Source organism: Bufo gargarizans, chromosome 9, assembly GCF_014858855.1.
Source record: "Bufo gargarizans isolate SCDJY-AF-19 chromosome 9, ASM1485885v1, whole genome shotgun sequence".
In the NCBI taxonomy this organism is placed as follows: domain Eukaryota; kingdom Metazoa; phylum Chordata; class Amphibia; order Anura; family Bufonidae; genus Bufo; species Bufo gargarizans.
Genome location: NC_058088.1, coordinates 88,046,171 through 88,072,393, shown reverse-complemented (window position 1 = coordinate 88,072,393; position 26,223 = coordinate 88,046,171). Strand labels below are relative to the sequence as shown.

The 26,223-nt window shown below is 41.0% G+C and overlaps 1 protein-coding gene across 2 annotated transcripts in view; it reads right to left on the bottom strand.

Annotated features, from left to right (window-relative positions):
- The window catches only part of SMARCA1 (SWI/SNF related, matrix associated, actin dependent regulator of chromatin, subfamily a, member 1), a 177,436-nt gene that overhangs the window by 3,631 nt on the left and 147,582 nt on the right, over window positions 1-26,223 (bottom strand). For both annotated transcript variants that reach the window (XM_044306187.1, XM_044306186.1), the window contains exons 20-23: window positions 25,879-26,011; window positions 21,740-21,858; window positions 20,042-20,254; window positions 1,672-1,779 (exon numbers count right to left, since the gene is read on the bottom strand). In XM_044306187.1, coding sequence (XP_044162122.1) covers window positions 1,672-1,779; window positions 20,042-20,254; window positions 21,740-21,858; window positions 25,879-26,011 — 573 coding nt within the window. The remainder of the gene's footprint in view (window positions 1-1,671; window positions 1,780-20,041; window positions 20,255-21,739; window positions 21,859-25,878; window positions 26,012-26,223) is intronic.

Below are 26,223 nucleotides of genomic sequence, written 5' to 3'. Positions count from 1 at the left end.
AAAAAATATAATAAATGGAAAAAAATAAAAAAAATCCAAGGAGAAATGTGAGCTAGAGTACTTGAAGATAAACTTTAGAGTGAAAAGTAGATGGAGGCACAACCCCTTTAATGCTACAATATAACAATGCGGATGGGCTGCAGAAAAATTCCACAAGGCAAATCTGCACATGTGTGCATGCAGCCTAAGGGCACCATATTATGTATCCATAGACCCTAATTCAAAGTCCCTGCATCTGTCATTTATGAAGCCTGAACTGTGTGGATGGTGACTGCAGAGGAGGTCACCATGACACCACAACACCCCTACTGCCCCTTCCAATTACTGAATACAGAATATGCTAATTGCCAGGTAAGCAGTCAATTGGGGCATTTGAGTTTTATTCAGCCACTGTTCTTACTACCCCAAGCGTAAGTACATTACAGAATAGCTCATAATTCGTAATGAGCAAATTTCTTGAAATTAGATTTGGCTAAATCGAAGAAAAAATTAAACCCAAATCAAAATTGCCATTGCCATAAAAAGCTTTGGATGACATTCTGGGCTCTCCTAGGACTGTATGAAACACTGAGCCAGTATTAGTAACCTTAAAGTAATGGTAACATTACCCATACATGGCTATGGGTAAACGTGTGGCTGCTGGTGGTAATGAACATCCTCTTTAAAAAAAAAACTGCACTGTCAGTTTAAAAAAAAATGGTCTGAAAAATGTTCACCTCCTAGGATCATATGATTCTTCATCTTTTTCAAGGTTTTTTGTTGAAAAATCGCTATTGCCATTTTGATAAATGTATCCGATATGATCCGTAATCGTAATCCAATTCCCTAATAGGTTAAAGTAACTCCAAAGTTGGTGCTTACATTAATAATGACCTCTGAGTATCATCAGCCAACCCTTGCTATTGTGTGTGTGTCCTGATTTTAACTTACCTTTTCTACATATTCAGTTTTAGGTGCAAATTCTTTTTTTAACCAAAGGCTGAATCAGTGCTAAGAATAACTTCTTGTTGGTGTATCCACCACTGTGATTTAAAAACTGCATTTGAGAATCCTGATTAAGGTCTTCTTCACACACCCTTCTTTCTGTGTTTTATGTAAAACTACGGTACTTCTGTGTTCGGCTAAAAAAAACTACATGAAAAACTGAACCAAAACTGCATTACAGGCCGCATGTGCGCATCCAGCCTAAAAGAAAATGTAACAGTTTGTCCGAGATTGTGACATTGATGGCCTCTCTTTGAGATAGGTCATCACTAACTAATCGGTGGGGGTCCGACTCCTGGCATCCCTGCTGATGGCCACGGCGCTCCTGTGAGTCCTGCAGCCTCCTCACAGCTAACCAAGCACAGTGCCATACGCTATATGGCGACTGTGCTTGTTATTGCAGCTCAGACCCGTTCACTTGAATGGGACAGGTCGATGCCTAAGCCATGTGAACGATAAAAGTGACTTTACTGGCCTAGGAAGAGGCTGGGACACTCTTCAGAAAGCTGTTTAGCAGGGATCGGACCCCCACTGATCTGAGGATAGACTATCGATATCACAATCTCAGACAACCCCTTTAATAGGCATGATTGCTTTCCCAATCATAATTTGATTACAACTTTTATAAACAATTTTTAATTGATTAGTATACTGTCTCGTGTAGACAATATGTTTCTTTATATTTACCGAAGACTTTGGTGTCTTTTTCTTTTTCTCTGCTCTTTCCTTTTCTTCAATTTCCAGGTTTTCCTTTTCTATAAGTGATATGAGGGTATTGCAGCGTCTTTGCAGCTCCTAACAAATGTAATAATGGAATCAGAAATGGCAGAGATTAATAAATGATGTAGCCAATCTATGAGCATAAAAGATCTAACATGTAAATCCATGCTTTTATCTGAGATTCCAGCTGATGTGAAGAAGGACTGACAGAACTGTGTGACAAGATTGAAACTGACTGACCTGTTACATGTGCGCTCGACAGCTGAAGGCATCTTGGTCCCATGTTCATATGTGCCCGCATTGCTGAGGAAAATAATGTTTTAATATATGCAAATGCAAAAGGAGCAACGGGGGCATTTCCGTTACACCTAGAGTCTTAGCTCTCTTAGAAACTGTCATGCCCTCTACACTTTGATTGACAGGGCCAGGCATGGTGACATTTACACTGCCTGGTCCTGTCAATAAAAGTGCAGAGGGTGCGGCAATTGCAGAGAGAGCAGAGTCTCTATGTGTAATGGTGACGCCCCCTTTGGTCCTAGAGGCTCATTTGCATATATTAAAATATTTTTCTCAGCAATGCGGGCACATATGAACATGGGACCAATAAAGACATCTTCAGCTGCCAATAGCACATGTAACTGGTCAGCCAGTGTCATGGGTACAAATCTGCTGACAGATGCCCTTTAATAATAAATATTACGCTCTGTGTTTAGGGACTACAGTTTTCCACAAGTCAGGCAACTGATGCTCTTAGGAATTTTAGGGCCCAATCAGACCTAAAGCTTCTCAGGAACAAGCGTTCATAGGAACAATTGTTTCTGATAATTGGCCAGTATAATCATGCCGTTGATCAGAGGTGTGTTGGCTCTTCATCAGGAAGAAAGATGCCAGATTATCGGGCAGCACATCTCCTTGTGCAATCAGGGATGTGCTGCCGAAGAACTGTACAGTATATTGGAGGAAAGACTGCTGTAGCAATTGTTCCTCTCACATTCTCTTTGCATAGGCCTGTGTCCATCGGCCATCATCCTGCCTGACCATTATTAACTACTTGCTTAGAATTCAAAATTGTTCATTGTGGGGGGGTTTCAAATAGACTCTTCAAAGTTCTCCAGCACTCAAATATATCTTTAAATATCCACAAAAGATGCTTTCGCGTTACAGACAAATAGTATCTTCGTTTCTCATAGCTTCTGTCTTTCATACTGAACACAAACATTTTAAAACCACATCACTTCCCCCTTAACATGTGCAGGATACTGTTATTAGTAAAGTGCGATGGATTAACTCTTTATTTACCATAGAATAGTTATAAAAGCAGTTACACGCTCATACGGTATGCAGAAAAAACTCCTATATGTTCAGCATTACCTGGTTATTAATATCACTTCAAGGATACTCAGAGGGCGGTTTAATAAATACACATTAAGTCAGTACACAAGTTCAATGCCCGGGGGCTCTGGTCTCTAAATTAAGAAGCCTATAAACCTCCCTATTGCATATCTTACATCACCAATCTCCCTCGTGGGTTCAGTAACCTTCTCTAATCCCAAAACTTGCAAGCTACCCTAGTTCCCTCTGCGGGCATTTAGAAGTATGTTTGGAGGAAGCAGACATGCTGCAGTTACCTGGATTCAAGACGTCAGACATCGGATAATTAATATGTCTTCTCAACGATCTGATCCGGCACTAATTACACTGAATGACATAGACAAGACGATCTGTACTACAATTTAAAAATGATATCAAAGGATACTTTAAACCCATACATTTGGTTTTTTTACAGCATTACTGCAGCTGTTACACTTGAAGGAACCCCTTAGCCTGGTGGTAACTGTCCCTTTAATGTCTCCAAATAAGCTAGGGGAGTCAATGTTACCACTATAAGGGCTTTGCAGTTACCTCCCTTTACAAAGCAGATCACACTTCTACATCCGTATATAGGATAGATACGTATTTCCATATGATTCTGATGATGTTGGAATAATTATCAATAAATGTGTGCTAAAACTCTATAAGTTTATCACTTCTGCAAAAGTGTAGAAAAAATACTACAAAGTAAGAATGCTTAAAAAAAAATGCAAGTGTTAATAGTTTATTTTTGTCAATTCAAAAAATGAAAAAGAGAAAGGTGTGACCACCTTTTGCTTTCAGAACAGCATCAGTTCTTCTAGGTACACTTGCACATGGTTTTTAAAGGATCTCAGCAGGGAGGTTCTTCCAAACATCTTGGAGGACTAACCACAGCTCTTCTGTGGATGTAGGCTTGCTCAAATCCTTCTGTCCCTTCATGTAATCCCAGACAAACTTGATAATGCTGAGATCAGGGCTCCGTGGGGGCCATATCATCACTTCCAGGACTCCTTGTTCTTCTTCACACTAAAGATCTTCTTAATGACATTGGCTGCATGTTTGGGGGTCATTGTCTTGCTGCAGAATAAACCTGGAGCCTCCCTGATGGTAATGCATGATGGGTAAGTATCTGCCTGCATTTCTCTGTATTGGGGAAACCATTAATCCTTACCAAATCACCAACTTTGTTTTCCGAAATGCAGCCCCAAATTTGCTTGGGACCTCACTATGCTTCTGTTTCCTGCAGACAATTATTGCACCACTTTCTAGTCCTTTTGCAAACAAACTGCCCTCTGTTACAGTCAAATATTTTACATTTTGACTCATCAGTCCAAAGCACCTGCATCCATATTTTTGCACCAATGCACAGTTGGAAATTGAAAATTAGGCAAATGGGATGTGAATTACACATACATTTCATTGTTTTCTTGTGATATTTAGGGCTAAACACTGCTCCAGATTTTTTATATATTTCTCCCAAAAGACAATAGCAGGATCCAACTGGTCTTTCAGAAACCAGACAACTCCCAGGATCTTCCTGAAATAAAGAACAGGTTCACAGATTCTGCGCAGCTGCTCTGGTTCTCCTGGCCAGGATCTATTTACCCAGTTGCAACAATGACGTTCTGTCAATGACACGTGAAAGCTGCAGCCAATGACTAGCCTCATCAGGTTCACCACTGAGGCCAATGATTGGCTGCAGAAGTCACAAGTGGTCGACATGACGGCGCTGCTGCAGATGGATAAACAAATCCCAGTTGGGAGAACCAGAGAAGCTGCACAGAATCTGGGAGGTAAGTACTTACTGTTCTTTATTTCAGGAGGGTCCTGGGGGGTTGCCTGGTTTCCTCCTGAAACTTGAAACCACCTTTAAGCTTTTACCAATCAGGCTTAATAGGTAATGGTTTTGAACAGGGAAATGACTCCCCCTATGTTAAAGGGAATGTGTAATCAAAACGGTCCACTCTCCTATTGGCCAAAATGGCACAAAAACTTTCTCCCGTTTTGTTAACTGAATAATTAAGAATAACTAAGAATACATCATGAATACAAATATAAACTATGTGTCTCATATATTGTTTTAACGATCCTATTAGTCAAACGGCACAATATATTTTGTGTCATCTTAGCTAAAAGGAAAGCGGACCTGTCCCCATACTAGGCTGCCAATACACAGAACAGCATAGCCTGATAACAGATCCACTTTAAAGCAGTTGTTCAGGCTCTTACTCATCACTATCTCACTGGTGGGGGGTTCGAGACCTCCCAACCGAGCCAATCAGCTGCTCCTGAAGAGCAAACTACACAGCTCCACATTGTTGTGGATGAAGCTGCTTACTGTTGCCCTTCAATGGGAGAAAAGTTGCAGTAATCAGCTTTGTCCACTAAATCAGGACTGAGTTACTTCAGAACAGGGTGATGGACTCACGCTGATGAGATTCTGATGGCCTATCCTGAGGATAGGCCATCAATAGTGAAGTCCTGGAATACCCCTTTAACTCAGAATAACATAACGTGACATCTGAAAATGGGTTTTCTAAACCAGACAACACGTTTAATCACTCCATGGGTTTAGAAAGAAACTCCTTTATATTACAAGCATGTATTTCTATGCACATCCTTATACTGCATTTGAAAGAGGACTGTATGCTTTTCTTTGATGTGATTCTTATTTTCTTTAATAGCTACGTTACGGAACACAAATGTTAAAAATCAATATATCTGTATGAGTTCATCTTCCCCTACGTATTTTTTGCAAAATATGCAAGTATGAGCTGGCCGCACAAGGACGTAAACCTATGCTGGTTCTTGCGTAGTGCGGCTGAGGAAGGACAGGACTGCCCTGCAGGGTTCTGTGAACATGAATTTTAACTTATAAAATGTAATAGACTACACACTAAGGATTCGAAGAATACGGTGGGTTATAACCCTGCATTCCTGTAAAGGGCAATCCAGATTTGGAATACATTCAAAAATAGGGCAAACCCCAGTGTGTATGTACTAAATGATTGCAGGGCTTGTGGACGAGTAATACATGGCTTCTCACCTTGTCAGACGCCATTCCGTTATATGTTTGTGGAATTCGCAGCAGTACGAGGCTAGATATCGACAATTACACGAGAATAGATCATTCAGTAACCTGGTTACCAATTAACCTTCTAATGTGCATACAACAAAAGCCTATTGATTGAAACGCTAATTCTTGGGAACAGAAAGGGTGTGAGTGTATTACTAAAGGAAGGTAAACTATATGAGAAAAGATTAATGGTTTCGACTGGGAAATCTTACAAAGCCATCCTCCAGAGATCTCAGCTTGAATGCAGATGATTAATAATAAGTATGTCAAAGCACCGCAGAATCAGATTGTGACCCCTTACCTCTGGCACAGCAGAACCTAGGAACACACTAAAGGCATCCTTCCAATTCTGATCCACACAAGGATATGTACAGTTTATGAAATGAATCAGGCATCATGCAAAGTCCAGTAACATATTATTCCTTTCAACCTAAAAATCTTTGCTATAATTGAAATATCTGCTATGTTGGGATTGTCATTTGCCACCACTTAATATTGTGCATTATCAGTAGTAATAAGCAGGGCTTATGGGGTCATGCAGCAAGACAACGACCCTAAACATGCAAGTGGTTCTACCATAGAATAAGAAGCAAAAAAGTTAAAGATTTGAAACGGCCAAGTAATAGTACTGACCTTAAAAAGTCACTGTACTTTCACACAATTTTATTTAATAGAGAATGGTTTAACATTTCTAAATCACTTCATTTAAAAAATATGCCTTCGTCCACCTCAAAAAAGCTGTAAAGTCATGACCACTCGGGGTCTCATATCCACCTACAGATGTAGCAGGGGTAACACTCAAACCCTTAACTAAAATGTCATTATCTCATCGCGTTATCTTGAAACAAAAGCCATTGAAAAGCAATTGCTTAACGCGTTTAGTTAACTTTAGTTTAGTTAGCACATCTCATAAATCATGAGTCTTCACCCTACTACATCCGTATGTTGGAGTCCACTGCCTGTTGTCAAGCAAGATCCTTCCTGCTAACTAAGATTTAGAAGATGGCTGAGAGGAAGTGCGGCACATCAGAGCTAGCTGAGATTGTACACAGATTTTGAAGATTATAGGAGTCTCCAGTTTGTCTGTAAGTGTGATTCCCCCTCCCTCCGCTCCTTATAAGTTCTGTGAGCTCCAGAGCTGGAAAAAAAACATAGTGGGAAGCAAGGGAACTGACATCACAGCAGTTCATTGCTGGCAGATTCCACAGAAGAGAGACAACCCTTGCTTCTGAGAGAAATGCATTTAGCTGTGCAGCTAAAACAGGGAACAATATGACTGAAAAAAACATTAGGGAAGCCAAAACATAACTGCTCCTCACAGTTAAGATTGTACAAAGAAGCAGAGCCATTATGCACATTTTTCTTTTAAACTCATGTACACTTTATAATTGAATTCAATAGAAATGTTGTGGAAGGACCTTGAAGCGAGGAAACCCACCAATATATCAGAGTTACAGCTTTTTTTGTAGAGAGGAATGGGCTAAAATTCCACCAAGCTGATGTGCAGGACTAATCAACAATTAACGGAAACATTTAGTTGCAGTTACTGAAAGCAAAGGTTCACATACTTTTACTACTCACATTAGATGAATTCTAATATTTTCGACTCATTTGTTGGATTTGGTTATCTTTATTTACTTTTAAGACTTGAGTGAAAATCTTATGTAGTTTTAGGTCAAATATAGAAACTTCTGAAGGTTTCACAAACTTTCAAGCACCACTGTGTAAAGGATGCACGGTAGTACAATTTCTCTTCTGGTCTATACTGATACACAAGCATACAATACATAACGTCTGAAGTAGCACATCACAAGCATTTTAAGTACAAGCAAAATAAACTCAATTATCACCAAATGTAGCCATGGCAACCGGAGTGACACATGCAACTGTATTCAGAGAATCAGAACATGAAGGACAAAAGAATTTATAACACAACGAGACCTCTGTAAAATGTTTACTTTTCATACATATAGCACTGGGCAGCATCCAGTGCATATGGACATTATAGAGAAAAAAACTGTGCTGTTCCCTTGACAACCAGGAAAACCAGACAGATATCAAACCTTTTCTGGAGAGGAGGGTGCGGCAGGAACAAAAGGGTGCAAACAGAGATGACCAGGGTTTATCTAGGCCATTGCCTTCAGTTAGACTTATTCCTACAAACCTTACTCATTCCTGCATCTTATGGGATTCACTGGACTGTCAGGAAATTATGAACCATGCAGTTATACCTATATTTGCAGTCTCAATCAGCTACATTTCATTCATTTATCAGCGCAAATAGCATAACAATTGTGAAGTCATCATACATCACCTATAATAATAAACCTATCTTATACTATAGATCAGGGATCAGCAACCTCCGGGACTTCAGGTGTTAAACTACATCTCCCATCATGCACACTTGCCTGGCTGTTCTCTGAGCTCCCACAAAAGTGAAAGGAGCATGCTGGGAGTTGTAGTTTCACAACAGCTGGAGTGCTGAAGGTTGCTGATCCCTGCTATAGATGTATCCAAATCAGTAGGATGACAAAAAAAAAATCATAAACTAAATACCATTTAGTTGTGTATTTTTTTCTACTGTTTAATATACAAATACTATCGCATACACAAAACTTTTTATTTGATTGCTTGGGAAAGAAAGTATGTATATTTCTGTGTATATTCAAATGCTATGGACAAAAAAAAATCCTGTTTTTCAAAAAACAAAACAAAGAAGTAAAACATGTTTTAGTACACAGCACCCTCTAGTGGCAGCTCGTACACATGCAGAACACAGCCGGAGAATGGAGTTAAATGTTATCATTTCTAGCACAATACCTGTGAATATCACTAGGTTGGTACACATATTATTTGGTGGGTGTATATTCTAAGATATGCAGAAGAACTAATCCTGAGTCAGGTGCAGTTTACACAAGAAAATCGATACAATGCTAGCAGTTAAAGGGGTATTCCCATTTTAGACACCAGATATGGCCTATGTGTGATAGATGTGGATGCCACCTATGTCCAGTACATAGGTCCTCTGACCTACTTTCTGCCTGATGAGGCAGCTGCTGGTCGCAGCATGCAGGTGGACAATGAATGGAGAGCTGACTGCATATGTGCGTTGCTCTATCCATTCATCGCTTCATAGCTCAGCGGTTTCCGTGGATGGAGAGAGCCATCCATTCTCTGCCTATATTCCACAGCCAGTTACTGTCCCACCAAGTGGGATGGGGTGAGGGACCCACCAATCTGGAAATAGGAGTGGGTCCCAGAGGTGGATCTGCATTTATTAGACATCTATAACCTAACAGGCTCTAGTAGTGCCTCGATAACACCCTCCACAATCCAAATTGAGTGCATTCTGTCTAGAGTACATTTGATGCATATAGCTAGAAGGAGCAGCACTAGGGAATCTCTTCAAACATAATGGAAGATATATATATTAAAGTGAACGTTTTTTGTTTGTTCTTAACAGGCTCCTAAGCGCCTTGATGGATCTCAACCAAACCTGGCACATATACTCTCTTTATGATCTAACTTAAAATACTGGGAGTTGTCAAGTCCAGCCGACATGGTTCTGGAAGGTTCTAATAAAGGAATGTGTTTTCGATGCAGCATGCATTAAAATATATACATAGCTGTAACTGTTGAAGCACTGCTTCTCATCTCCCCTGCATTTCAGTCTGCCTCTCATCTCCCTGCATGTACTGACACACTGTTTGCTGCCCATAGCAAGCAAGCACGGCACAGATTTCAGCTGTGTCTGCAGTCATCAGGGCATGATGGGAGTTGCTGTTTTGTAAGAAATGGAGAGCCACAGGTTGGTAAACATAGGTCTACAGGATTGTAAGAACCGCTGTAGTAAAATAAAACATGTGTTGTGATTGTTTGATATGGGCAAAAATGAAAGCTATGCTGTGATTAGCTGGTATGGGCAACAAACAGTAGGGAGATGAGAGACAGGCTGAAATGCAGGGGAAATGAGAGGCAGCTACAGTTACATTAGTGTATAAAATGCATGCTGCATCATTGGTTGCTATGAGCCACAAGCAGTTTATCTTTTAGACATGTTAGACATGTTAGGCCATATCCTCTCTGAATCACAAGTGATCTTATTTTCTGACAACACGCGGGTAGAGGCACATTGAGAAGCGCTGTAGTAAAATGCAAGCTGTGATGTGATTGGTTGTAACAAACAGTTTATCTTTGTACTCTATGCAGCGGGGCACTCGCAAAACAGGTGCAAAGAGGTGGGCACCGGGGGAGTAGCAGGTTTTGCTAAGTTTGCAGGCATGACTAAAGTAATGGGGCAGCCATACACATTCAATAGCTGTTGGCGGAATGATCAGCAATTCATCCCAACTTCCTCTCAGCTTCAGCTAGGCTAAACGTGTATGTGTATTTAATGGGGACACAGGAGAAAGCCGCTGCCAGCTTATGTCCCGGGAGAACAAAAAGAGCAGGCGACAATATTTATTTCGCCTGATCTTTCTCTCCGCTGACAACATCTGTCATTGGAGACTCGGGAGCTCCCCATACATGTTTTTTTTTTTTAACCATTTGCGAAACCAATCATTTCAATGGGTCCGCAAAAAAAAAAAAACAACGAAGTTACTCCATGTGCATTCCGTTTCCTTATGTCAGTTTATCAAAAAATAGAACATGTCCTATTATTGTCCGCATTACTGACAAGGATAGGGCCGTTCTATTAGAGGCCAGCTATTCCGTTCTGCAAAATACAGAATGCACACCAACGCCATCCATATTATTTGCGGATCCGTGCTTTGCGGACTGCAAAATACATACTGTCGTATGCATGAGCCCTTAAACTGTTGGCTGAATCTAGCGAGAATGGCAGGTTTGGTCAACAATACACAACAATATAAAATATATAATAAGCTATCTGAAAAAAAATTCTAACTGCGCCAAAGACAGCAATGAGTATTTCTAGGTAAGAAAAAGCATTTGTAACTAATAATATATGTATAGATAGAAGGATGTGGGCAGCACAGCTGTCTGGACGGTACGGTTGGAGTGCCAGCGGCTGAGGAGGCGATCCACCTCCAACAATATAAAGACAAGAAATTCCACAGCACATCCAGTTGTAAAAAGTAAAAAAAGACGGCTTTATTCACCAGACACGCGTGTCTGGTGAATAAAGCCGTCTTTTTTTACTTTTTACAACTGGATGTGCTGTGGAATTTCTTGTCTTAATAATATATGTAGATAGATGTACACCCAAGCAATGGCAAGTACAGGTATATAACCTAGTATCTAAAAAAGAGGGCTCCTGATCATTCTCTAACTCTCTGCAACAAAACTCCCTTCAAGGGTCAAAGGCCAGTGATCATTTCTAGTTGTCGGTAACCTGGTGTTTCCTAGGCTGCCACTCAAGGGTTCCTCAAGACTCAAAATAGAGGTTAAGCTCTCCTACATAGGTGAAGTAATACCCCTTTTGAAAGGTCCTTGTGAAACACAGTGTGAAAAGATCAACACACATGGGGTCATTTATGAAGGCTCAATGCCAGAAAACTGGCATAAAAAAGTCACAATTTTTTACGCTGCCCTCACCAATTTCCAAAAAGGGAGCGTGTGAGGACATGGTGTGGGATGGACCAACAAACTTGATAGAATTATCATCATATAGGGCGGTTTCTAGTGTTAATGATTACTGAAATCTATGACAACTATGGGCAAACAGACAGGAGAATGCTCTTAATTTATGACGAGGCATGCAATGGTTCACCGGGTGATCGCACCTATCGTCTGGCACCTAAAATCATTAAACAGGGATAGACTGCCTGCAACCAATGACTCTGTATGAGGATGAACGATCACCGTAGTGATTGCTCATCCTCATACAGAGGGAATGATTTCTGCATGCAAATACAGATCTCCCCTCTGCTCAGTGATCCTGATAACTACCTGTAAAGCCGGCAAGTGTAAAAGGACCACAAGTGAGGTCATAGCTGTGTGATCGGTGCCAGGTCCTTCACTCCCAGGACAGAAGTGGGGGCACATCAATGGACAGTATCCAATATAGAGAGAAACAGCAGCATAGTCTTTCTGAATCTTCCAAGTCGTCTCTGATTCAATACAGTATACACATCTATGATGAAAAAAATCCTTGAAACTTATGTAATTCTTATCTGATTTCTTTGTGCAGAACAATAACGCAGGATACTGTAGCATGAACAGCACTGCAGAACATCTGGTTCTTTGCTGCTACCTCTAACCTCATTTTCCACTTCTACAGTGTACCACTACCCATGGTCCATACCAGGGATGCAGCCCTCCAGCTGTTGCAAAACTACAACTCGCGGCATGCCTAGACAGCCTACAGCTATTAGGGCATGCTGGGAGTTGTACTTTTGCAAAAGCTGGAGGGCCTCAGGTTGAACATCCCTGGTCCTCTCAGACCAAGGGGCGGACATCTTATGCCTGTAATATTATTAGCATACAAGATGAATTCAAATGACTGATGTATTTTCCATTTTCAGCTCCCTAAAGGACTGGGAAATGTCATGAAATCATTGAGGTGCATTTTCATTCAACAATTTCTTTGTTCCTATTTGATTTCCAGGAAGAAAACATTCAATATCTAAGTAATGCATTAGTCTAAAACATAGAAAATGACTTTCTCAACGTTTCTAAATGCAATTCATACAATGTGGTCCCAATAAGATGAATCTGCTAAAAGCAGATAATCTAATGGTAACCATCTAACAGAAGAGCAAAGGCTATTTTCTTCTAGATATGATTGTATAGAGTGCTGCGGAAACATCCTGGGCTTTTCTCTTTAATTATGAGTGCATTTATTAAAGAAATGGGATTATCCAAATGTTTATGGCCCCAGCATGAAAAAAGAAAGTTAACGTAGTCCGCTTTGTTTAAACTTTGATTTCTCAGCAGACATTTTAATATACAACACGTGAGAGTGAATCTAGATCGCACATCCTCAATACTATGCTTTTGATATGACAACTGTTATTCAGCATAATAAAACATGGTATAATAAATACACCCTATGCTATGCACTAAAAGGAGGCATTAGTATACAGGTTGATCAAAGAGCATTGGCCCACTTACCACGACAAGGTTGCCTCTTCAAGTAGGGACCTAATCTAACTTTGGTGCGGCACTGCGTGTCGACCACCGACACCCCCGCACCGCACCAGCAGGCGACGGGACCCAGTAGCCACACAGCGCCCCCACTGTGTGGCAAAGCCACCTTGGCCCTGGGCCCCATCCCTCCACCAGCACAGCACTAAAGCAGCAATGGCCACCACTCAGCACCGCATAATGTGAACAGGTGCAAAAAAGCTAACCTGTTCACAGACTTTCAGGAACTCCAACTGAGAGATGGTAGGAATTTATAGACCCTTAGCAGACTCCTGCCAATTAGAGTGCTGATCTAGAGAGGGGGAAACAGAGAAAAGACTATACAAAGCATATAACAGGTGAGAGTGAATCTAGATCGCACATCCTCAATGCTGTGCTTTTGATATGACAACTGTTTTTCAGCATAATAAAACATGGCTTCTCAGCACAATTTATAATAAATATACCCTATGCTATGCACTAAAAGGAGGCATTGGTATACAGTTTGATCAAAGAGCTGTGCTGGTGGAGTGATGGGGCCATGGGCCAGGGTGGCTTTGCCGCAGAGTGGGGGCGCTGTGTGGCTACTGGGTCCCGTCGCCTGCTGGTGCGGTGGTGTCGGTGGTCGCCGAGCAGTGCCGGGCCAAATTTAGAGTAGGTCCCCACTTAGGCAACCTTGTCGTGGTAAGTGGGCCTATGCTCTTTGATCAAACTGTATACCAGGGGTGCACAACCTTTTTTGGTCTGGGGGCCGTATTGTCACATCGCTCTATTTCAAGGGGCCGCAAATAAAAAAATGTTGATCGGCACTCATCTGCCTATTACACAAGCCAGTGCAAAGTGACTGGGGAGGAGTGATCACTGCCACAGTCGTGGTGCAGATAATCGTACATCTTTCATCCTGATAAAAATATGCAAATCAGACGACAAATGAGCAATTCCTTGTTTATCGACTGATCAGCTGCACGATTATACCGGCCAGATATAAGATATGAGCGCTCTATGAACACTTGTTCCAAGTAATTGTCCCAAATATCGTGCTGCAGCATAGCCCCTGGAACCGAAGAGTTACAGTGGCGGAAATAATTATTTGACCCCTCACTGATTTTGTAAGTTTGTCCAATGACAAAGAAATGAAAAGTCTCAGAACAGTATCATTTCAATGGTAGGTTTATTGTAACAGTGGCAGATAGCACATCAAAAGGAGAATCGAAAAAATAACTTTAAATAAAAGATAGCAACTGATTTGCATTTCATTGAGTGAAATAAGTATTTGAACCCCTACCAACCATTAAGAGTTCTGGCTCCCACAGAGTGGTTAGACACTTCTACTCAATTAGTCACCCTCATTAAGGACACCTGTCTTAACTAGTCACCTGTATAAAAGACACCTGTCCACAGAATCAATCAATCAAGCAGACTCCAAACTCTCCAACATGGGAAAGACCAAAGAGCTGTCCAAGGATGTCAGAGACAAAATTGTAGACCTGCACAAGGCTGGAATGGGCTACAAAACCATTAGCAAGAAGCTGGGAGAGAAGGTGACAACTGTTGGTGCGATTGTTCGAAAATGGAAGGAGCACAAAATGACCATCAATCGACCTCGCTCTGGGGCTCCACGCAAGATCTCACCTCGTGGGGTGTCAATGGTTCTGAGAAAGGTGAAAAAGCATCCTAGAACTACACGGGAGGAGTTAGTTAATGACCTCAAATTAGCAGGGACCACAGTCACCAAGAAAACCATTGGAAACACATTACACCGCAATGGATTAAAATCCTGCAGGGCTCGCAAGGTCCCCCTGCTCAGGAAGGCACATGTGCAGGCCCGTCTGAAGTTTGCCAATGAACACCTGAATGATTCAGAGAGTGACTGGGAGAAGGTGCTGTGGTCTGATGAGACCAAAATAGAGCTCTTTGGCATTAACTCAACTCGCTGTGTTTGGAGGAAGAAAAATGCTGCCTATGACCCCCAAAACACCGTCCCCACCGTCAAGCATGGGGGTGGAAACATTTTGCTTTGGGGGTGTTTTTCTGCTAAGGGCACAGGACAACTTATTCGCATAAACGGGAAAATGGACGGAGCCATGTATCGTGAAATCCTGAGCGACAACCTCCTTCCCTCTGCCAGGAAACTGAAAATGGGTCGTGGATGGGTGTTCCAGCACGACAATGACCCAAAACATACAGCAAAGGCAACAAAGGAGTGGCTCAAGAAGAAGCACATTAAGGTCATGGAGTGGCCTAGTCAGTCTCCGGACCTTAATCCAATCGAAAACCTATGGAGGGAGCTCAAGCTCAGAGTTGCACAGAGACAGCCTCGAAACCTTAGGGATTTAGAGATGATCTGCAAAGAGGAGTGGACCAACATTCCTCCTAAAATGTGCGCAAACTTGGTCATCAATTACAAGAAACGTTTGACCTCTGTGCTTGCAAACAAGGGTTTTTCCACCAAGTATTAAGTCTTTTTTTGTTAGAGGGTTCAAATACTTATTTCACTCAATGAAATGCAAATCAGTTGCTATCTTTTATTTAAAGTTATTTTTTCGATTTTCCTTTTGATGTGCTATCTGCCACTGTTACAATAAACCTACCATTGAAATGATACTGTTCTGAGACTTTTCATTTCTTTGTCATTGGACAAACTTACAAAATCAGTGAGGGGTCAAATAATTATTTCCTCCACTGTATACTTACCTGCTCCCCACCGCTCTGGTCCTTCGAACTGCCCCAGCTGTTTACACCTGGCAGTGCATGGACATGGTCATACACCACTCCAGCCAATGACTGGCTTAGGCGGTGATGTGGCCACAAGCAGCATGTCACTGCTGAAGCCAGTCATTGACTGGAGCTGTGAAAGTGACCATGGTTATGCACTGTCAGGTGTAAACAGAGCAGGAATCGGAAGATGGAGGCAGCGCAGAGGACCAGAGCGGAGTGGAGCAGGTAATTATGAATTTTCAGTTTCAGAGGCTATGCTGCAGGAACTTGTTAAAAATCATTTTTACCAGAAAAGTGGTGACATTTCGTTCCATCCTGCCTCCTATTTATAAATCAGCATTTTCCTTCACTGCAGAGGACGGAGCTCACTGGTTATTACCATCTCCTGCCAATCCAGTTATAGGCGCCCTGCAGTAACCAGTAAGCACATTACCTTGCTAGTGGGGAAGGCGCCTATTGGTTAACGCTTGAATAACCAGGCCCGAAAAGGCCTTAATGACCAGACACTTTTTTGTGATTTAGCGCGCGTGGTAGTTCAAATGTTTGTAACTATCTTATTTGTTAGACTACCAAGATCATTTTTGCAACAATTTTTATTTGGGGGAAACTGTATATATTTTTTTTCAAACTATAGCTCCTTATTCTTTAAATATGCAAACGGACACCAAAATAAATTATTATAATTAGTTCTCTATTTTGTGTATTTTGCTATATAATATGATTGGTGTGGGTGTTTTTTCTTTTATGTATAATTTTTTTTATAAGTTAATATATTTCTGCTACATAATATGTCCCCCAAGAGGTCATAAAAAAACCTTGGGGGACATTGTCACTTTTTTAAATTTTGCACTTTTTCATAAAAAGACTGTGGTGGGACAGTGAACACTCTTTTATTAAGCACTTTTTCCTTTTTATTTTTAAATTTTATTTAGTTTTCACATTTTTTAAATCATTTTGTAACTTTTTTTTAAATATATTTTTACCACATAATGTCTCCCCAAGAGGTCACTGAAAGACCTTTGGGAAATAATAAGTGACTTTTTTTTTTGTACTATTTCCACTGTAACTTGAGCATCCAAAGGAGCCCCAGTTACAGGGAAACCAGCCTGCTGCGGAGGGTTTGTACCAGGGCAGCGCTCCTCTGTTCCTGAGACACCCAGCGATCACGTGATCGCTGGGTCTACACTGCAGAGCGCTCATAGAGGAGAAGACAGAAGCGCTAATAAAGCGCTTCTTTCTTCTCCTCGGCTTCCCCGTTCTCACTTATAGCCAGGGACCTGCTACTGTGCAGGAGCAAAACCTGTGATCCATCTGCTGTGCGGCGCTCTGTGCAGAAACACAGCTTATTGCAGGATCAGCTGTGTTTCTGCCCAGCAGGGTGGGGGCCGCAAACCATGGCTCTGGGGGCCGCATGCGGCCCGCGGGCCGCAGGTTGTGCACCCCTGCTGTATACCATTGCCTCCTTTTAGTGCATAGGATAGGGTTATATTTATTATAAATTGTGCTGAGAAGCCATGTTTTATTATGCTGAAAAACAGTTGTCATATCAAAAGCACAGCATTGAGGATGTGCGATCTAGATTCACTCTCACATGTTATAGACATTTTAATATGGAGACATGAACACTTGCGGTTCTTTGGATGTCCTTGAACTCTTCTATCAGCATGCCTAGAGCCTTCACAATCAGTAAGACCCTACAGATTGGTGGTTCAGACTGTGCATGCATGTCCTCCTTAGTGGTGCACTGCAGAAGGATGGAACCAATGACAATAAAATACAAACTCCCCCTCATGGAGTTCAATTGGAGCGTCACTAGTTTAAAAAAAAACTTTTCGGTGGGGGTCTAGAATGAGGGGAGAGAAGGAGGCATAGCTCAAGAGAGAGCGCAATCTGTGGGGATCTCAGCGCTCAGACCCCCACTGATCTAAACTTTTGACATGTCTCTATAACATATCAAAATGTTTTTGAAAAGTTAGTGACCCTTGGGGACATAAGGAATGAAACACATTAGGGGCATTGACTGTGATGCCACTACCCCTTTAAAGAGGACCTTTCACTAGTTTAAAAACTAAAAACTAACTATATCAGTGGGCAGAGCGGCGCCCAGGGGTCCCCCTGCACTTACTAGTATGTCTGGGCGCCGCTCCGTTCTCACAGTATAGGCTCCGGTGCCTGCAGCTCCCTCTGTTGTACTGGGCAGAGTTTTTGTATTAGGGTTGTCCCTTGCTGCAGCGCTGGCCAATCGTAGTGCACAGCTCATAGCCTGGGACTCCCGGGCTATGTGATGACACATTCCCTTCAACCCCTTAAAATAAAGTATAAAATATTAATTTTTATTTATAAAAAAATACCAAATTTACAAAAAATGTGTAAAAAATTGCAAATTTCCAGGTTTCAATTTCTCTACTTCTATAATACATAGTAATACCTCCAAAAATAGTTATTACTTTACATTCCCCATATGTGTACTTCATGTTTGGATCATTTAGGGAATGTTACAAGACTTAGAAGTTTAGAAGCAAATCTTGAAATTTTTCAGAAATTTTAAAAAACCCAATTTTTAGGGACCAGTTCAGGTCTGAAGTCACTTTGTGAGGCTTACATAATAGAAACCACCCAAAAATGACCCCATTATAGAAACTACACCCCTCAAGGTATTCAAAGGGAAAGGTGTGCCGTATGTTTTTTTAATAGGCAGATTTTGCTGGACTGGTTTATTTACACCATGTCCCATTTGAAGCCCCCCCCCCCCCCCCCCCGATGCACCCCTAGAGTAGAAACTCCATAAAAGTGACCCCATCTAAGGAACTACACCTCAAGGTATCCAAAACCGATTTTACAAATTTTGTTAACCCTTTAGGTGCTCCACAAGAGTTATTGGCAAATGGGGATGAAATTTGAGAATTCAAATTTTTGGGCAAATTTTCCATTTTAATAAATTTTTTCCAATAACAAAGCAAGGGTTAACAGCCAAACAAAAAGCTATATTTATTGCCCTAAATACACAGGGCGTACAGGTACGCCCTGTGTCCTTAAGTACCAGGATATCAGGGCATACCTGTACACCCTGTGTCCTTAAGAGGTTAACACTGAAATGTTTTACAAAATATAAGACACAATTAGCATGAGGGGCACGGCTGACAAAAAACAGAGAGATAAGCCACCTACGCACATTAGATGACTGCCATGGGCCTAATTGCAGCTGCCATTTCCACACTCCTGAATATTTGGTTCACATAAACATAATGATGTAGGAGCCAGATGGAAATGATGCGAGACAGTGATGGTATAACAGATGTTTCTAAGTATATCGATATGTGCACTGGTGAACACATGCCCAGCCGGGCCCTGCAAGTATGTGAATGCTACGGCAGTGGGCGTGGAACCACTGTGCCAACCAACAGATTTGGTTTTGGGCTAATCCTAACGGCACTATCCTGGCAGTCTCCTGGCTTTCACCTTTTAACCCCTGTACAAGGATCTGGACTTTGTTGCACAGGAACCACCAGGCCGCCTCCTCTTGGAGTAATCTCTGTGTGATTGACAGCAGACCCACAGGGGTCAAGAGAAACTGGTGCAGAATACTGAGGGGTCAGGGAAAATCGTAGTCAGGGACTAGCCAAGGACAGGGCAGGCAGAGTACAAATAATCTGATAAACAATCCAAGGTCAGGGCAGGCGATGAAGGGTCAATGCAAGGGTCACAAACAGGTAGTAGAGGGTCAGAATCCACTAAATTGGGCAGAAAACCAGTACATGGTAAAAAATAGAAACAGCCTGTCAAGGATTTCAGGCAGAGGCGGTGCGGCCTAGCCAGCAAGCAGATTGCAGCACAGACGGCATGGCAGTGGATATGCCGAAAAATGACTAGAAAGGAATATCCCTTTAATACTGCCAATGCATGGTGCTACTTTTCGGTGCTACCGATACAGCATATAGTCCCAAAAGCATCCTCTGCATTCCTTATAGCTACAGAGTGGATTGTTACGCAGTATGTATGTAGCGTACACAACAGAACTCATGTTTGCATGTAAAGGTGGTTGAAGTAAGAATTTACAATGGCACATCGCATACATTAACATAATAAGGTGATTATACATACCATGGCAGTCCTGGACTTGATGAACCAATCAAATCTGAATTGGGGGGCGTTCCTAACGCACTGGCGTAACTCTTCATATACATTTTCCTTATCAAAGCCCATTTTATGCAGCATGCATATCAGGAACCGATCTTCTTCCTCTGTGTAGTTTTTGCCTTTATTGGTCCCATATTGTATCCTCAGCTGATGAAACGGAGCTTTGTACCTTGCAATCTGAATAAAGAAGAACAACACACACACCGATCATTAATTAATTAGGAAATTACTTGTAGGGCAAGTTCACATGCAGCGAACATTCCATTGACTTGATGCAGCGGATCTACAGCATTAGGGCTCATGCACACGAACGTATTTTCTTTCCGTGTCCGTTCCGTGTTTTTTTTTTTGCGGACCGTATACGAAACCATTCATTTCAATGGGTCCACAAAAAATTCCATTTCCGTACGTCCGTATTTCCTTTCCGCAAAAAAATAGAACCTGTCCTATTATTGTCCGCATTACGGACAAGGACAAGTGTTCCGTTCCGCAAAATACGGAATGCACACGGACATCATCCGTATTTTTTTGCGGATCGCAAAATACATACGGTTGTGTGCATGAGGCCTCAATGAAATTTTAAGACCTCTCATCCACACTCTGCATTTAAAAATCTGCGTAAAGTGACCTGCGGCGCAGATTTTATATGCCGCGTATCTCCGCCATGGATTTAACAAGATACAGGGTAAAATCCTCTGTCATTTCTGCGGCAGAAACCACACTTAATTCATGCAGTTTTTTTTACAGTTCTTGCCGTGGATCTGTTTTATCCTAATCCATTCTTAATGGAGAGCATTCCGTCCAGTATGCATCAGGATGTCTTCAGTTCAGTCACTCTTACGGTATTTGGCAGGAGAAAATACCGCAGCATGCTGCGGTATTTTCTCCGGCCAAAATCCCGGAACACTTGCCGGAATGCCGGATCCGGTACTTAATTTCCATTTAAATTCCATTTTAATTTCCATTTAAATGTATTAATGCCGGATCTGTTACCAAGTGTTTTGGAAAACTGAATCTGCCCAGACCTTTAAAAATGCAAAAAATATATATATACCGGATCTGTTTTTCCAGATGACACCGGAGAAACGGATCCGGCATTTCAACGCATTTTTCAGCTGGATCCGCATCCAGAAACAAATGCTATCCGTTTGCATACAGGTTTCCGGATCTGGCAACGGAACTGCCTGCCGGAATCCAACAATGCAAGTGTGAAAGTACGCTAATAAGAATAGTTAATGTATATAACAGGACTGGGAGCATTCACAAGGCACCAGGCCACCATGGCACCCTGCAATCTCGTCGAGGGGGCTGACTGGGAGACAGAGTATGACCTCCCCTTCTGCCTAACCACTCCGATACTGCTGTTGCCACTGGCTGCTACAGCTGAGGGGTTAAATGACCAGGATCACTGCAGGCTTTTGTTTGCTGTCTAGCAAAGCCACCACCTGCTCCAGGTTCAGCTACTGAGCCCATGCCCTATTTCCCTTGCGCTATTCTGCCATATATGTACCCCAGATGTTGCCAAGAGCATCTAGCCTTTCAATCAATATTTTAATAAATTGAATAGTAAGAAATTAAAAAGCTAATTAATGTATCTTATTAGAGGAAAATGCTTCTCTCTCCACTTGCAGTTGACATACGTCAGACATACTTTACTCTTACCTTTGCATCCAATGCTTTTTTGATGCTTATCCTCCTTTGAATGCGTGCTTCGCCCCGTTCAATTTGAGCCATGATTTTTTCAATATCTTGCAATTCATTGCAACGTTCCCAGAAAACGGCTGAAACCAAACAAGTAATAATAATATGTGAAAATGCACATATAGAAAAATAAGTATTGTAGCTGGAGGCATTACTGTTCTTGCCTGGTTTGTGGTTTTAATGAACAAATACTTCTCAAAAATTACAGTCTGGTTTAGCTGCGTGTGATTCATTATAAGGCTGACTACTGATCAACACTTCCATCTAATAAACTACAGGTTGTCAGAAATTAAAGGGGTTGTCTGGGCTTTTTCTATTGATGACCTATCCTCAGAACAGGTCCCCTGCTGCATACGCCGGCATCAGTGAAACCACCGATGCCGGCGTATTAACCCCATGGATTGCTGCTGTTATGCCAAAATTTCCCCACTGAAATTTTCTTCTTCTTCTATGCCGCGGTCAAAGCTGACCACAGCATGCATGGGGATCGCGGAGGGTACGCATACCCTCTGCCTCCCCATCGGGCCCCTGCACTGCAGTGACAGGGACCTGATGGTAGAGAAGGCAGCCCGATGCTTTCCATAGGCATCGAGGCTTACCTTCTACGGAAGCCTGTGAAATCCGTGTAAAAAATAATAATAATAAAAAACGGTGTTTTCTATAATAAAAAAATAAAGTTGAAAGTAAAAAAAAAAAGAGCCTTTCCCAAAATAAAACACATAAAATTGCTAAATAACTGAAAAATAAATAAATAAATAGAAAAACAGACATAATTGGTATCACCGCGTCTGTAACGACCGGCTCTATAAAAATATCACATGACCTAACCCCTCAGGTGAACACAGTCAAAAAAATCAAATAAAAACTGTGCTAAAAAAACAAACTTTTTTTTTGTCACCTTACATCACTAAAAGTGCAACAGAAAGCGATCAAAACAGCGTAAGCCCCCCAAAACAGTACCAGTCTAACTGTCACCTCATCCCACAAAAAATTAGCCCCTACCTAAAACAATCGCCCAAAAAATAAAAAAAATACTATGTCTCTCAGACTATGGAGACAGTAAAACATTATTTATTTTTTGTTACTCAAATGCTTTTACTTTGTTAAATGTAAATTAAAAAAAGTATACATATTAGGTATCGCCGCATCCGTAACACCCTGCTGTATAAAAATATCACATGAACTAACCCCTCAGAAGGACACCGTAAAAAAAAAAAAAGTAAATTTTTTTTGTCACCTTACATCACAAATACCAAGCGATCAAAAAGTCATATGCACCCTAAAATAGTACAAATAAAACCGTCATCTCAACCTGAACAAAAAATGAGCCCCTACATAGGACAGTCACCCAAAAAATAAAAAAAACTGCAGCTTTCAGAATACGGAGACACTAAAAAAATCATTTTTTTTCAAAAAAACTTTATTATGTAAAACTTAAACAAACAACAACAAAAGTCAGATTTGGAATTATCACGTCCGTAACAACCTGGTATCACATATTAGGTTTTGCCACATTCGTAACGACCTGCTCTATAAAAATACCATATGATCTAAGCTGTCAGATGAACGTTATAAATAGCAAAAAATAAAAACAGTGCCAAAACAGCAATTTTTTGTTACCTTGCCTCACAAAAAGTGTAATAGAGAGCAACCAAAAATCATATGTACCCTAAAATAAAACAAAACTGCCACCTTATCCCGTAGTTGCCAAAATGGGGTCTGTTTTTTGGAGTTTCTACTCTATGGGTGCATCAGGGGATCTTCAAATGTGACATGGCAACTTAAAACGATCCCAGTAAAATCTGCCCTCCAAAAACCACACGGCGCTCCTTTCCTCCCGTAGTGTGCCCATACAGCAGTTTTTTACGACCACATTTGGAGTGTTTCTATAAACTACAGAATCAGGGTAATATATATTGAGTAGTTTGGCTGTTAACCCTTGCTTTGTTACTGGAAAAAATGGATTAAAATGGAAAACCTGCCAAAAAAGTGAAATTCTGAAATTTCATCTACATTTTCCTTAAATACTTGTGGAACATCTAAAGGATTACCAAAGTATGTAAAATAAGTTTTGAATGCCTCGAGGGGTGTATTTTCCAAAATGCGGTCACTTTTTTGGAGTTTAACTCTAGGGGTGCATCAGGGGGTCTTCAAATGTGACATGGCAATTTAAAATTTTCCCAGTGAAATCTGCCTTCCCAAAAACCATATGGCGTTCCTTTCCTTCTGCGCCCTGCCGTGTGCCCGTGCCGTGTGGGTGTTTCTGTAATCTACAGAATCAGGATAATAAATATTGAGCTTTATTTGGCTGTTAACCCTTGCTTTGTTACTGGAAAAAAATGATTAAAATTGAAAATCTGCCCAAAAAGTGAAATTCTGAAATTTCATCTAAATTTTCCTTTAATTCTTGTGGAACACCTAAAGGGTTAACAAAGTTTGTAAAATCGGTTTCGAATAACTTGAGGGGTGTAGTTTCTAAAATAGGGTCATTTTTGGGTGGTTTCATTTATGTAAGCTTCACAAAGTGACTTCAGACCTGAACTGGTCCTTACAAAGAGGGTTTTGTAAATTTTCTGAAAAATTGGCCTTTTAACTTCTAAGCCTTCTAATGTCCCCAAAAAATAAAATGGCATTCACAAAATTATCCAAACATAAAGTAGTATGGGAAATGTAAAGTAATAATTATTATATGAGGTATCACTATATGTTTTAAAAACAGAGAAATTGAAATTTTGAAAGTTGCAAATTTTTCCCAGTTTTTTTTCTTTTTTATTGTTGAATCTCTTTTTATTGCAAAGAAGGACAAAGTAAGTAAACATAGCGTTATAGGCAATGTAAACAAAAAAATGCCCCCTAAGTACAGGCTTAGAGGCTTCAGTGAGTAGACTAATACACGTTACAGCATAATCCTCTAGTCAAGGTACAATTTGAAGAAGGAGGACCGTCTCGAGTACCATATAGCTGAAAGTGAGTGTAGCAAGCACTCATGTCAAGAACCTGAATTACATAATGGTAGTAAGGCGAATATAGTGCTTCTAAAGTCGTGGCTCATGGTAAGAAACACGGAAAAGTCAACCAACGTAGACAAGGAAACAAACAAAGACAAGATATAGACAGACAAAAGACAGGGAAGGTAAGAGGGAAAAGGGAGGGCGGGAAAGAGGGGGAACAACTGGAAAACTTGTAAAAGATGTCTCAGGCGTAATCGCCTGTATCTAAGGGTACTTTCACACTAGCGTTTTTCTTTTCCGGCGCTGAGTTCCGTCCTAGGGGCTCAAATCCGGAAAAGAACTGATCAGTTTTATCCTAATGCATTCTGAATGGAGAGTCAGTCCTTCAGGATGCATCAGGATGTCTTCTGTTCAGTCTTTTTGACTGATCAGGCTTTTCAGAAAAACGTAGCATGCAGTATTTTTACCTCCGGCCAAAAAGCCTGAACACTTTGACTGAACGCCTGATCAGGCTTTTTTCCCATTGACTTGCATTAACGCCGGATCCGGCCCTGTGTGTTCAGTCAAAACGGATCCGGCTTTTGCATGTTAAACCCGAAAAATGTGAAAAAAAAGTTAAAGTCCATAAATGGCGGATCCGTTTTTTCCAATGCATTTTTCCATTGTGATCGAAAGCCTGATCAGGATTCAAATGTAATCCGTTTTCACACGTTTTTCCGGATCCGGCGGGCAGTTCCAGTGTCGGAATTGAACGCCGGATTAAAACAACGCTAGTGTGAAAGTAGCCTTACTAAGTGTGGAAGCGAGAGGAGCTCCTAAACTGTAGCCAAGGCTCCCAGGTCAGTGCGTTTTTTTTCTTTTTTAAATAAAAATGAAAAATATTGACTGAAATTTACCACTATCATGAAGTACAATGTGTCACGAGAAAACAATCTCAGAATGGCCAGCATAAGTAAAAGCGTTCCAAAGTTATTACCACATAAAGTGACACACTTTGGAAATTTCCAAAAAACGGCCTGGTCCTTAAGTTGAAAAATGGCAGGGTCCTGAAGGGGTTAATAACAAATAAGGTAACTATTGAATGAAGGATACTTTTTTGTCACACTACAAGCCAGTATATGGACTTATGTAGCATAGAGACTAACAAACCTGAATATTCAATGACCTCTTCTGGTGTTTTTCCTTCCACTTCACGAGCAATATTGTCAATATCGTCACGACCATATTTCTCATTAGCTTTAATGAACTGGTTGAAGTCCCGTTTATTCCAATTTGTGAAACCCTATCGGTAAACAATACAAGGATGAAAATCCAAATGGAATTTCTAATATGAAAATGCGCTGTAAATTGCTTATGCAAATAGAAATTACATGATAGAGTGTCTGATGTAAAAGGAATGGTCATCCCAGAATAACTTTTTTATTTTTTCTATGTAAAGAACGTGTCTGATTCACCCCTTCCCCGTTCACCACCACCAAGACTCCTTATGGTTAT